Consider the following 14,874-nt stretch of genomic DNA (forward strand, 5'->3'; position numbering starts at 1 on the left):
GGTTCTGTGAGGCCAAGTACTTTCAACCTGAAGACCTGATGACTTAATAGTGCTAGACATCCCTATCATAAGCAACCTAAATCCAGGGAATATGACTTGTCCCCTTGGCACTGAGCAGAGATCTGATACCACTTGCATTTTAGATTCAGTGCTCCTGCCACCATACCATGCTGCCTTTCAGATCAGTTACTTCATGATTTACTCTGACATGAAGCCTTGAAGTCAGAACTAGAAGATCTAATTAAGAAGAAAGTAGGGAAGTTCTGGAGAATGCTGCTACAATGCTATTTCATAATTAACAGGCTTTGAATTGCTAATCTTGTGAATTATACATTCTTGGTTTCTGAGTCAGAAAACCAATTTTTTTAATGTCAAGGAACACTTTTTAACACTTTTAGTGTCCCTTTTATGAGTGACAAGAAGTCTGTTATTTTGCTCACCATTACATGCACAAGACTGGAGATTCTTCTCCCTCTCACAGAAGGGAATGCACTCTCCATCTTTACACTTTCCTAAATCCAAGCAAACAGTATCATCTGCAGCATTTCCAGGAGGGGGACATTCACTGCTGTTACCTAGAACAAAAAGTTAGAGAGCAGATGATTACTATAATAAAATAATTCTTTCATCTTCCCAATCATCCTACAAGTATATGAACTATTAAGTGCATCATACATTCTCTTTCATGAAAAATGAAATCTCACAAAAACAATAACTTAGTTTATCAAATAATCTGGAACTTGCTCTTCATTTGAATTAAAAAAAAAAAAAAGAAAGAAAAGATATCTGCACTTCCTCTGCCTCATATAGGGTTACTATGGGGAAAGAATTTTGCAAACCTTAAAGTGTTAAAAAATGTGAACTTTTATTTCAAAAAGCTGATACGTGAAACGTGCAAAACAACAGCACAGAAAAATGAGCTTCTCATAATTCAGCATGAAGCACCATATAAACAATAGCTAACTATATAAAAAGAGATCAATTATACTATTCTCCGGGCTCAATTGGGACACATTTTCATTCTAACAGTAAACCAGTCAGGAATATTATCTGACAATGCTCTGTGGAAAGGTATCAGACTTTCATAAAACAGTCTCTGTTCCAAAGAAGAAAGTAAGGTTCATTTTTAAAGATTTTGAATGCCCATGGTGATTTCTCCTCCTTTCTGAACTGTATGTTCTACTATTCGGCACTTGGCAACACAAAGCTGCAAAGACTAATTTTTTTTTCCATAAGTGTTCTGCCTCCTCTTCAAGACAAACTCCTTGAGGGTTGAAGCTCTATCATGTCCATCACACCTAAGCATGGGGTCTTGTATATGGCAGGTACAAGATAAATGTTTGTTATAATTAAATCAAATGATCAACAGATCACAGATTCAGGCAGACATAAGACTCAAACAGCTATGAATGACCATGATCACAAGAATCACTTTAGGTTGTGTCATATTGCCTAGAGTGGCAAAAGGACTCACACCCCATTTTTGTAGAGGTTCTTAAAACCTTTTCTTAAAGCAATTCTGCCCAGAGATAGATGAGGAAATGTTATTTCATAGCCAGGAAATAGTAACTCCAAGAGGGTCAGAAGTTGATGTAACATCATTATATAGCAAGAAAGTGGGAGAGAGAACTAGAACCCAAGTTTCCTGATTCCAAATCAAATGCTTTTCCCACAATATGATATGGCTCTCTCACATATAAAGTAGAAATTAAAATGCCCAAATTAACCAAATTTAATTGTTACACTTGTTTGGTTTAGGATGTAATGATTTTCATTCACAGATCCCTTTTTGAAGAAGAAGTCCCTCATCATTAAGGATATGTATAACAGACTGACCTCCCTCAAAATCATAATCATGAACCTCATCCAGCTCAAATGATGAGCTTAGCACAGTGCTCTGTATATAGTAGGTGCTTGATATTTTATTGACTGACTGAAATGCCTTTTTATAAAATTTTTTCATTAATAAAGGGAAAAAATTCCTATCAAAATAATATGGGAATCCCAAGTCTCAAAAAACTATTCACAATTTGCCAAAAGTGGAAGCTCAATGAAAAGGTACAGAAGTTCAAAAAGTGGTTAAGTGACAATTCATCCTTCCAAAATGTATTCTCAAAATCTATTTATATACAGAGTAGACAAGAATGAAAATAGAAGAGCTCCAGATGGGGAATTCCATTTTACTCCAATGAAGTAGGCCTAGCAGTTTGGACCATTCATATAGTCCAAAATAAGATTTTCATATTTAGTGTTTTGCTATAAAGTTGAACTGTGATACATAAAGTTCATTAGAACGCTAAGAAGAAAGAATTGTTGCATGCTTCTATAGCCACAAATTCTTTTATAAAATCTGAATGAGGGTGGGAGGACATGCATATGATTTATAAAGTAAAATTGTCTTTTATAACAAAAGTGACAATAAATGATTTTTTCCCAAAGTTAAAAAAAAAAAAATAAAAAGAATTTTTGGCATAGATTGTTTGGTAATCAAACAGAAAGAAAACCAATGTGATAAAATACCTGTACAGTAGGATACACCTTTGCAGGTAGCGTTAATGGCCTCTTGGCATTTCTTCTCAGCTGTCTCAAAGTGACAGTCTTTACAGCAAGGACTATTTCTATCACTGGGAGAAGAGAATTTGATGGGAAAGTTAAAACATGAATAAAAGCACTTTTTCATTATTACTAAAAAAAATTTTTTGTTACCACAACTGAACATGCTATAGTCAATGTGCTCTATCTTTTACAGACTACCCCACCAAATCCTTGTTCTTCATTACTATATAATCATTTCTGCCTAGAGATCTGTTCAACTGTGGCTCCACCACTCTACACTTTTCTGTTAATGAAGAATGCAGCAAAGTATATAACTATGAAGCAGATAGCAGAATTTAAAGTCAACAAAATTTAGGTTCAAGTAATCCTCCACATCTTAGTTGTGTGACCCTAGAAAAATAACAACTCAAAGTACCCAGGCAAATCTTTACAACTATAAATTGCAGAAAATATTCTAATCTGGATCAATAAGAAGTTGTTCCTTACTGAGAGTCTTCTAAATAAAATCACAGATCCATCTGAAAAATATTCAGCAGAATCAAAAACATAACAGTACAGGAAAAGCATATTTAACATATAACAAATCTCTCCATTGTAGTTCAGCATTCTTACTTTTTATTGGCTTAACAAAATTATTAAAAGCCCAATTCTTACAAGATTCAATAGTAGCTACTCATGTATAAGTCTGCTTATCTGTAAGGTTGCTGATTTTTTATCAAAATGATTTATTTAGATTTCTCTTTATATGGTCAATCTTCAATTATCCACAAGTTTTGGGCTTTTTCCAAATTGACTCATTGTTTTAGGTTCCTTACACACCCCTTTAATTCTCAATTCTTCCCCCCCAATATCTGTCATGCTGTGAAAAAAAAAATCACCCTTTTATTCTTACATTAAAATAGATGATCTAGTAATTTAAATTAAGCCATATCTGCAAACTCTTATAAGAATTGTTACTTTACATAACAGAAATGTTATACAAATAAGTCATTATAATGAACCACATTTTAAAGATGAAAAAATCGAAAGGCAAAGTGGTTGGTTTACCTTTAATATTAGCATAAGGACACCACCATTTTCAGTCTCATTCATTTATAGTGAACTTTAGAATTCCTAATCAAACTTATGGTTTAACAATGCTTACCTACACTGAACTCCTTTTTTCAAGGTACAGTTTGCATTGCAACAGGTGTCATTATTCAAATACATAATGCCAGGATCACATTCTTCTCCTTCATCCACTCTGGAATTCCCACATACATTGTTGTTTCGTTCTTGAAAACATTCCCGAGCCTTACTTTCAATAGTCTTGAAGATGGATTGTTTACTGCAGTTTGAAAACATCTTAAAAAACACACACACACACAAAAAGCCACATAGGCTATATCATTCATAAAAGTTCATTCCCATCTTAAAATGCATCTGTTTCTTTTACTTAATGACAAGAAATAGACTTTACTATGAAATCTGTAATAAGATACTGTCCCTAGAAGTGCCAAGAGGCTACTAATGTTACTTCTAAGGGTCATCTGTTTAGAATTCCTTTCTTCCCCACAAAAAAGATGTTAAAAGGTTTAGGTTGGATATGGTAAGTGCTTTTTAAAGAGCTGCTGAGGTTCAAAAAATGTTATAATTATAAAATTAAAAAAAAAAAAAAAAAAAAAAAAAAAGTCCAACACACATACACACACCCTGCTGAGGAAGGCAAACTACCATTATGGAAAAATAAATTATCCACGCTAGTACATTAGATGAAAAACATCACCACCTGCAAAAGCCTCTGGAAAACAAATGTTAAAAGGGAAATAAACCATCTAGTCCAGAGGTTGTTTTGTGTTGTGGATTCCTTAGGTAGCCTGGTAAAGTCTATGGAGTCTTAGAATTATGTTTTTAAATACATAAGATTATAAAAGAAGGAAACCAAGCATATTGATACATAAAATATTACCAAAATTTAAAAAATATATTTCATGGATCTCAGATTTAGATACCTTGATCTAGTTACACCCATATCTGAACAAAGTACTTCCTTAGCTTGGTGTGGTTGTCCAGCAAGGGCAAGACCTTTTTATTTTTCCATAATGGTGCATATCTAAAAACTAATCTCAAATTACTGAAATCTTTAGTAACTCAATAAGATATGATCTTGGGCACTTAGGTGGTACAGTGGATAGAGCACCCGCCCTGAAGTCAGGAGCACTTGAGTTCAAATGTGGTCTCAGACACTTAACACTTCCTAGCTGAGTGATCCTGGGCAAGTTACTTAACTCCAATTGACTCAGGGGAAAAAAAAATAATAATAAGATATGATCTTCCTCCTTTTGCTAAGAAAAATCAGGCAGAATTTTTTTCCCCTTTCCTTTACTTCCTTAGAAACTTTTTATGTATGTCAATTAAAAGAAATTTTTTTCTTCTTTCTTCCCTCTTGCTTCCCAATAAATAAAAAGCAAAATAAAACTCTTTCTATACATACGTATGATCTGACTGTCTCACTGGCTAACTAAAAAAAAAATAAAAAAAAAAAAAAATAAAATAAAAGACCTTTCATTTTATACATTAAGTAAATGTTTACCTGTCTGTCTACTGACCAACCATAGTTCCAGAGGTCCAACATTGACGGATCACTGTTGGACCTCTGAAACTGTGCAGTGGATCCAACATAATTCTCAAGACTTTACTTCAGCTCAAACTATGTATTTTAACTGCACGAATCTTGACTTTTTAATGTTGCTTTATAAATACATTGGATTCTGCTTTCAAATTAATTCTGCAACCCTTTTTTCTTTTATGGGCAAATTTATGCTTTTTACATTTACAATTATGATAGCAAAGTATATTATTGTCCTCCATTCTATTCTTATGCTTTTTCTTCTCTACATCTGCTCATGATTCTCTTTTCTTTCACTCATCTAAAGCCCATTTCATAGGTTTTTATCCTTTCTTTTTTTTTAAACTCTTCTTTCTTAAGGAGGTAGCCCTCCTTGAGAGTTTTTTTAGCTGTAATTACCTCCCTTAAACTATTCTTCCCGTTTTACTCTCTTGTTTTTGTCCTTGTTCTCTGTTGAGTGAAATATAATTCTGTACCCAATTGTGTGTGAATCTTTTTTCTCTGACCTATTCAGATAAGAAAGTGAGACTCAAGATCAGCTGCTACCTGTTCTACTCCCTGTTTATGTAATCTTATATAAGATTGCCCTCCAATTATACGAGATTTCCCCCACTATGCCTCTTTTATCCTTCTTTTATTCCTTTTCTCTTTCCATTATTTTTTTGAGAGCATCAAAACATAATTTAATTGTGTCTGTGCCTTATCAGACTTCCTTTATGACACCTGATCATGTTGGGTTCTAAGAGGACAAGTATTATTAAAAGTAAACAGTTTTAGTTGCTTAAGTCCTCTTTTCATTAAAAATCCATTGGGGGGGGGGGGGGAAATGAAACTAGGTGGTAAAGTGAATACAGTGCTGGCCCTGGAATCAGGAGAATCTCAGTTCAAATCCAGCTTCAGATAGTTTCTAGCTGTGTGACCTGGATAAATTATTTAACCTGTTTATACCCCCACCCCAGCATTCTTCCCAAAATAATTTCCCCCCATTTATTTTATTATATTCAAATTTTTTCTGGGAAGTTTTATTTGCTGAGAAGACAATCTTTATCTACTGCCTTCTGGAATACATCATTCTATATTCCTTTATAATCATAGCTACTAAATTGTGTGCAATCCTGACTATAACTCCTTGGTATCTGAATTCTTTCTTTTTGATAGTTTATAGCATTTTCCCCTCCTTTATTTGGAAGCTCTATATTTTGGATATGATGTTTCTAGAGGGTGTGTGGTTTTTTTTTTCATTTTGAGGTTTCTTTCAAGTTATGATTTTTTTACTTTATTCACTAGTTCTAAGAAATCTGGGCAGTTTTCTTATATTTTAAAAAATATGATGTCAAAGGCTTTCAGGCAATCTAGTGATTCTTAAATTATCTTTCCTTGATCTGTTTTTGAAGTCAGTTATTTTTGTCATGAAGAACCTTATATTTTCCTTCTCTAGTTAATTTTGCAGATGAGGAGACTGAGACAAAAAAGCCACAAAGCCAGTGTCTGAGGCTGCATTTTAAGTCATGAAAATAAGTCTTCCTGATTCTAAGTACAGTGACCTGTCTACTGCTCTATCTAGCTATCCCTCTTCCCCTACCTTTACTGTTTAAAAGATCTTTTTATTAGATTTTCAAGAATACAGGCAAATACATTCTACTAGTTTTTTTTCAGGTACATTTCATCCCTGGCCAAGAGGCAGTCACTTTTATAATTTGAGGCATGATTCAAAAATCATGGGTCACTCAAATCAGTTTCAACATTGTTTTTGCAATTTTTCAACAGAAAGGAAGAGTGAACAATGATCAAGAACTGTATGTTTATGCTGTTTATAAAACGTATAAATTGTGTATTAGTAAAAAGTTATATATGGAGTGAATTTCAGGAATAACAGAGACTTCACAGAGGCTAGCTATTCTAAAAGTTAGAAGAAGCCTTGTTGGAACTCCTTAAATACTAAGCTAAGAAGTCTGTAGTTTATTCTAGAGACAATAGGAATTCATTGAAGATTATTGAGAAGGGCAGTAATATGATCAGATCTACTCATTAATAAAATTATTTTATATAGGAGATTCGTTGAAGATCACCGTATGACTGCTTCTCTATAGAACTAATGTATAAAAACAAGAACAGAAGAATCCAGAAAAATTTTTTTTAGTTCCTCAAACGATTCAAATGGTACCTTTAACTAGATAACTATATGTGATTACAAAATGCACTACTACTCTTTTTTTTTAAAGGTGGTAGGGAAGTTGAAAGGTTGTATCGTTACCTTTCCCCCTCTTTCCATTCTTAGACATGGAATACAGTTTTTGGATTCTTTCCTAATAATAAAGCAAGTTCTCTTCCCTCACTAGTCATATCAGGGGCCACATACCTTATTATTCTCATGGTCTCCACTCACAGCTATTGGATACATAACATATTTTCCTCCTTGATCTTCATTTGGGGCACATTCTGCTAAACCATCAGGATCATGTTCTGCTCCAAAATTGTGTCCCAGTTCATGAGTTGTAACCAAATCGGCTTCCTTAAGGATAGTGCAAAGAATATTTTATAATTTCCCAAAAATAGGTTGTATTTTGGCAGTAGGAGCCTAGATTTATTCATGAAGTCAGATTTTTGTCATAAATGCACTGAGATAGAATCATCATAGACTATAAATGCTGGTCACCATCGGTTACTGTACTCTGTTCCATTATTAGACAAACTAAAAAAAAACCAACCAAACAAACAAAAACCCCCCACAAAACCAAACAACAACAACAACAAAAAAAAAAACATCCAGGAAGAACAAGATTATATATATAAAAAAAAAGTTAGCCAATTAGAAAAGGAGAAACAGAGTCACAAAGATGAAAATAACTCTTTGAAAATTAGAATTGGGTAAGGGAAAGACAGTGAAACTATGAAAGATCAAGAAATAACAAAACAGATGATAAAAGAATGAAAAAACACAACAGAATGTGAAACATAAGAAAAATGACAGATCTGGAGGACAGAACAAGAAGAGAAAATATAATAATAATTGCACTGTCTGAAAGTTTGTGACCAAAAAAAGGACCTTGACACAATAATTCAAGAAAACTATCCTGGAGTGGTAGAACATGAGAGAAAAGTAGAAGCAGAAAAAAATCCACCTCTCACCATCTCAACAGAGCCTTTATGGAAACCATATAAGAATGTCATTGCCAAATTTTGAAACCCCCAGATCAAAGAGAAGATTTCTCAAGAAACAAGAAAAAACAATTAAATACACTAGAGCTACAATTAGAATTGTACAGGACTTTTTAGAAGCTACAATAAAAGATTGCAGGTCTTAGAATCCTATCTACCAACCTGTGGCCAAAAATATCATATCTAGCAAGATCATCTATAATACTGAATGAGAAAAAAAATGGATATTCAATGAACTTGCAGATTTTCAGAACTTTTTATCATCAACCAAACTTGAACTTAACAGAAAATTTAACATATAAGAGCCAATATAAAAAATAAATTTCAAGGAATTCAACATGAATAAATTGTCTGGTTTTTTAAAATGGGAAATTTATAACATATTTAAGATCAACAATATGACAGCTCAAAAGAAAGAGTGGGGTAGAGTTAAGGTAAAAATAGTAATTATGTCATACAAATGAAGTACAGAAAAAACAGGCACAGAAGCATTAGAGAGGGAGGAGAGTTCATAATTCTGAAAACTTATTCACATGGGTGAGAGAAAGAATAGGTTAAAAAGGCAACACATATATACTATAAAGGATATAGCAGCCTGCAAAACCTATAAAGAAATAAGGGGGGAGGGATGGTTGGACAGGAAAGCAAAGGGTGAGGGAAGAAGACAAGGGAAGGATGCATGGGTTGGGGGAAGTTATATAATAGCAAGTCAAGTTTTGGGGCAGAATTTTTAAAGAGTTAGCAGGGATTGGAAAGATTTGTGTGTGTGTATATAGACAGACAGACACACACACACACACAATATATATATATATATGTATAACAATAAAAGATAGCTTTTCTTAACTACAGCCTGCTTGGGAGTGGGAGGGCCAAAAGGAGGTAAAAAAGAAATAAAGTAAAAAAAAAGTGCATAGCAGCAAACAAAAGAACAATTTACAAGGATGTAAAGATGGACAGTCTTGAGTATAATTTCTTCATCCATCCATCCATACACACACACACACACACACACACACACACACACACACACACATTTTCTTGAACTGGTAATTATTGTTATATATTTTGAATCCTCCCTAATGTTCTGCTGGGCACATGACAATATTCTCTTTTGCTTTGTATTTCTCTTCTGTTCTGCTTTTTTCTTATTCTGTTTCTTTAAATAAAATAAATTTGGAAAACAAAACAAAATAAAGAAAACAAATTAAAGAACTTATAATCCCCCCCCATTTGTTTCATAGTGCAAAATCACAGGCAGATAATAATTACTTGTTCTATGCCAAACAAGAGTAAACTCAAAATTACTTTCAAATTTGTCTTTAAGTAATATCACTGCTAATTATGAGAAAAGGTGGATTAAATAACATACTAGTCTGAATATAAGCTAAAATTAAGTGTAGCTTATGACAGATGTCATTTTTTCAGTATAGAAAGTCTCAGTACAGTTCTAAGATACTAATAGTTTTATAAATTTAGTACAGTAGTAGGACAATTACTTAGATGCTTTCAAAGAGATTTCATTTTATGAGTATAATCTATTAATATGCCATTCAATTAATCTGATATATCCAAGCTGGAAAAGACATTGCAGTGGTCTCAAAATTGTACAATCTGATGAATCATTAACAAGACATATATTTAAAATAATCTCATTTCTTTCTCTTTTCACACTGATGCCATTTTTGATGTGATTTTTATAAAGAGTGGGCCATAATCACTCTAATAGAAATGATATGAAAAGACTATTAATTGAACAGTAACATATTCCTTTATGCCATAAAAAACTGAAAAACTAGAAAAGTGCTGTGCATATGACTAAGAAGAATTAGGATTACTTTTGCTATTCCTACTGACTACTGACTAGGAATCCCACCTCTTCAGAATATCCTCATAACCTTAAGTCTCCCTAAAGCAAAACTTAAAGATTGGAAAATCTGTAAACAAATTCACCTTCATTAATCATTAAAACAAGGAAAGTAATACTGGCAACCTCCCTTTGAAGGTATTCCTAAAACTTGAGTCACTACATGTTATAACCTTAAATTTTGAGGATTATTAGAATTTCAATACCTCTGCTACAATTCAGTAAGTATTTTCCCCCCAAGTATGTAATTTTCCGTTCATAAAATAGCAGGACTTTCAAATCAAATACATATGGCTTTCACCTTCACACTTAAAATTAAGTTAATGAATATTCTGTGATAGAATTACATAAGGCAATAGAAGATCTCAACGAAACTTCATACTAAAGACTAGAGGGATGTCAGGATGCATTACCTACAGGCCATTACTTAGAACTAGAAGAGAATCTGGAATACAAGCCAGGCTTTAGCACTTAAAAAAACCACAACTCAATGTGCTGTGTTTTAAGAATATCTGTGACCCATAAAGTATAGCACTTATCACAGACTAAAATGTTTTAAAAGAACCACCAAGAAACATACCTTTGTAAGGATGGTTTTACCATAATTTTTTGTGCTGGTCAAGCCACTATTCAGAAAGATGTTCTTTCTCCCAACTGAGCTATAATAAGCTAGAAGAGGGGGAAAAACAAATTGCTTAGGGAAAACATCTCTAAACACCTTTCTTCTCTCTCCCTTCCCCTTCCACTACCCTACCCTTTCCTTATTCATGAAGGGCTAGTGATACCAAAATCACAAAAATCTCACCTTTTGGACAAACACCTCCATGACTGTTTGTTCTGGGAGATCCAACATATGCTAATCCAAGAGTTCCCATGTCAAAATCTTGATATGTGAAAAGGTGTGCAAGACAAACTTTTGATGCATCTTCAGCTATATCAAAGCTGAATTGCTTTAAAAAATGAGATGCAAAATAATATCAGATAAAAGATTCTGTTACAATATTTCTTTACTACTTTATTATCACAGCCTAGCATTATAACTCACCAATTGCCCCAGTGCTCTTTAGCCAGATAACCTATGTACCTGTCTGGGCTTTAGCCAGATGTATGTGTCAATATGATGCCTGACTAGAAGAGATAATCAGGGTAAAATAGCTCAGCAACTTTTTATAGATATACAGGGCTGAAGCATAAGGCATGATGACAAAAAACACAGACCTGAAAGACACTGAAATGCTATATTTTAGAGTCTTTTAAAGTTGTCCCAGGGACTATGCTCAAAAAGTTATCAAACTGTGTATAACCTTTGAGCAGTGTTACTACTGGGCTTATATCCCAAAGAGATTTTAAAGAAGGGAAAGGGACCTGTATGTACAAAAATGTTTGTGGCAGCCCTCTTTGTAGTGGACAGAAACTGGAAACTGAGTGGATGCCCATCAATTGGAGAATGGCTGAATAAATTGTGGTATGTGAATATTATGGAATATTATTGTTCTGTAAGAAATGACCAACAGGATGATTGCAGAAAGGCCTGGAGAGACTTACATGAACTGATGCTGGGTGAAATAAGCAGAACCAGGAGATTATATACTTCAACAACAATACTATATGATGATCAATTCTGATGGATGTGGCCCTCTTCAACAATGAGATGAACCAAATCAGTTCCAATAGAGCAGTAATGAATTGAACCAGCTATACCCAAATGATAGAACTCTGGGAGATGACTATGAACCACTACATAGAATTCCCAATACCCCTATTTTTGTCCACCTGAATTTTTTATTTCCTTCACAGGCCAACTGTACACTATTTCAAAGTCTGATTCTTCTTGTACAACAAAATAACTGTTTGAACATGTACACATATATTGTATTTAATATATATTTTAACATATTTAACATATATTGGTCAACCTGTCATCTGGGGGAGGTGGTGGAGGAAAGGAGGGGAAAAATTGGAACAAAAGGTTTGGCAATTGTCAATGCTGTAAAATTACCCATGCATATATCTTGTAAATAAAAAGGTATTAAAAAAGTTGTCCTAGGGAACCTTTGCAAAAAAGCTTCATTGAAAAAAAAAAAATCTTACAAACTACTTTATCACTTTCAGGTGTGCTAGAAAACACTTAATACCAAGAGGGACATTCCACATGGGAAAAGAATAATACTAATAAATTTCGTAGTTATCAAAATATTTTTACAAAACCTGGCTTTTGGAACTGGAAAAATGAGTAGATGCCCATCAATTGGGGAATGGCTGAAAAAGTTATGTATATGGAAGTAATGGAATATTATTGTTCTGTAAAAAAATGATGAACAAGCCGATTTTAGAAAGGCCTGGCAAGATGTACATGAACTAATGCTGAGAGAAACAAGTAGAACCAGAAATTCATTGTACATAATAATAGCAAGAACATATGATGATCAACTATGTTTCTTCACAGCAGTTCAATGATCCAAAGCAATCACAATGAACTTTGGATAGAAAATGCCATTTGCAACCAGAGAGAGAGAGAGAGACCTATGGAGACTGAACATAAATCAACACATGCTATATTCACTTTTCCCCCTACTTTTTCATCTGTTTTATTTTCTCTCTTGGTGTTTCCCTTTTATTTTGATTTCTCTCCCAACATAATTCATAAAGAAATGTGCATATGTACTGTCAAAAAAAAAAAAGTTATAATTATAAAATTAATTAAAAAAAAATGTATGTATGTATATATATATATATATATATAAAATGAATGTGCATGTATAACCAGAAAAAAAAAAAAGACCTTCAGTGCCTCATTTCCTTTACAAATCAGTTGTGAAGTTTAGACTCTATAAATTCTTTCAAATTAAAATATTAAAACATACATATTCTAAAAAGAAAATACATTTTAAATCATCCTTGAGGAAGATCTTCTCCTAAAAATGATCAGCAAGATATATATGGCACTTCTTTATCTCTAATATCTCATAGTTATATAATACTTCAGAGTTTACAAAAAGCTTCATCACTCAATAACTTTGGGATAAATCATCAGCTATATAAATGGACTATGTATATGATTTTTGTATCAATCTTATAAAAAAGGCCAGACAGGCATTAAAATCTCCACTTCAATGATGAGAAAAACGAGGCTCAAATAGCTTACATCCATACTAGCCATTAAGTGGCTAGTAAAGGGAGAACTGAAACTAGGACTCAAGCCTTCAGATTTTAGGTTCATCCAATAATCTATCATAACATACAAGAACCAAGTAGACTTGAGGGAACAAGGAAGATGATGTTATAGAACAGTGGTCCTCAAACTTTTTAAATAGAGGGCCAGTTCACTATCCCTCAGACTGTTGGAGGGCCGGACTACAGTAAAAACAAAAACTCACACTCTGTCTCCGCCCCTCAATGCATTTGCCATAACCCGGCGGGGCGCATAAATATCCTCAGCGTGCCGCATATGGCCTGTGGGTTATAGTTTGAGAACCCCTGTTATAGAAGATCCCTAACCTTGAACTAGCTCAATCCATCAATAAACAAGAATTTCTTGAAGTACCTATTATGTGGGAGGCACCTAACTCTTGCCTGCCCTCAAGGAGCTAGCAGGGAGGGAAAATAGAAACAAATGTTAGTGCTATAGCTGTTTTCTAGGGCTCATATAAGATACTGAGGCTCCATCTACTGATTTGTGTCAGTATCACATGCCCAAACAACAGTAGAGCAAAAAGATGGTATTTCCTGAAAGCATTCTGTTCTCAGTGAAAAAACCATAAGGACTTGCAATGTTTTCCAAAGCTGCTTTTTCTGCCACACAATACAGGATTATTGTTTGAAAAAGCTAAATGAATTATTTCTAGTATTCAATTATCTATCCTGATATTATATTTCATCATTATGTATAACTCAGCTATATTCATGTAAAGAATCCTTAAATGAGTCACTGAATCTTGAATTATGACCTACCTCTAGTAACAACTTCACATCCCAAGCATCCTTCTCTTCACTGGGATAACTTTTTGCCATGTTAAAGTGCTTTTCACCAGGTTTTACCTCTTGAGGTGTCTTGAGGATACGAATCTATACTTAAAGAGAGGATATAATTAGAGTAAAGCCAAAGAAAGTAATCCAAACTCTAGCAATTTTATAAATGCCAAAACACTATGAGAGAATAGGGAAAATGTTTTAAAATTAAACCCTATAGATCTTTAAAATATAAAGGTAAGTCATTTTAAAAATAAATGGAGAGGCACAGTTAGAGTACAATCTAATAAAATTAAAAATGCACAAAGTTATTAATAAACTTAATTTTTTTACGCTTGTGGTTCTCCCGTAGAAGTTTCAGAAATTAAGACTTAGAAGATATAAGGTTAGAATGATTATTATAACTTAAAAGTTTCAAAAATATAAAAGTACAAGTAACAAAATCTTTCAAAATAGAGGTTTTACGGTCACTGTGGACCATAAAATGAAGACATCAGAAAAGATTATTAAAAATATGATCCTTCTACATAGTTCATGTAAATGTGCTGCCTTTACAACTTTCCATAAAAGATTTAGCAAAGATCAGATTTGTCTTACAAAAAGAAAAAAAAAAATTATCTAAACCCACAAATGTCTAAACATTAAGAATACAATATTTATTTTATTACTACTAATTTAGTTTAAGAATCTCTCTTCAGCCAAAACATCAACAAAG

At 33.3% G+C, this 14,874-nt stretch overlaps 3 protein-coding genes across 3 annotated transcripts in view; 2 read left to right on the forward strand and 1 right to left on the reverse strand.

The window, feature by feature from the left end:
* The window catches only part of CPSF3 (cleavage and polyadenylation specific factor 3), an 83,630-nt gene extending 77,542 nt beyond the window's left edge, over positions 1 to 6,088 (forward strand). The window contains exon 15 of the transcript XR_012486158.1: positions 6,076 to 6,088. The gene's annotated coding sequence lies outside the window, so the exon portion shown is untranslated. The remainder of the gene's footprint in view (positions 1 to 6,075) is intronic.
* The window catches only part of LOC141552709 (uncharacterized), a 178,635-nt gene that overhangs the window by 130,478 nt on the left and 33,283 nt on the right, over positions 1 to 14,874 (forward strand). The gene's annotated exons all lie outside the window — the stretch shown is intronic.
* The window catches only part of ADAM17 (ADAM metallopeptidase domain 17), a 43,987-nt gene that overhangs the window by 7,327 nt on the left and 21,786 nt on the right, over positions 1 to 14,874 (reverse strand). The window contains exons 8-14 of the mRNA XM_074288100.1: positions 14,142 to 14,255; positions 10,996 to 11,140; positions 10,771 to 10,859; positions 7,524 to 7,676; positions 3,701 to 3,900; positions 2,521 to 2,624; positions 441 to 575 (exon numbers count right to left, since the gene is read on the reverse strand). Of these exons, the coding sequence (XP_074144201.1) occupies positions 441 to 575; positions 2,521 to 2,624; positions 3,701 to 3,900; positions 7,524 to 7,676; positions 10,771 to 10,859; positions 10,996 to 11,140; positions 14,142 to 14,255 (940 nt within the window). The remainder of the gene's footprint in view (positions 1 to 440; positions 576 to 2,520; positions 2,625 to 3,700; positions 3,901 to 7,523; positions 7,677 to 10,770; positions 10,860 to 10,995; positions 11,141 to 14,141; positions 14,256 to 14,874) is intronic.

The sequence above is a fragment of the Sminthopsis crassicaudata genome, chromosome 2, assembly GCF_048593235.1.
Source record: "Sminthopsis crassicaudata isolate SCR6 chromosome 2, ASM4859323v1, whole genome shotgun sequence".
In the NCBI taxonomy this organism is placed as follows: Eukaryota; Metazoa; Chordata; class Mammalia; order Dasyuromorphia; family Dasyuridae; genus Sminthopsis; species Sminthopsis crassicaudata.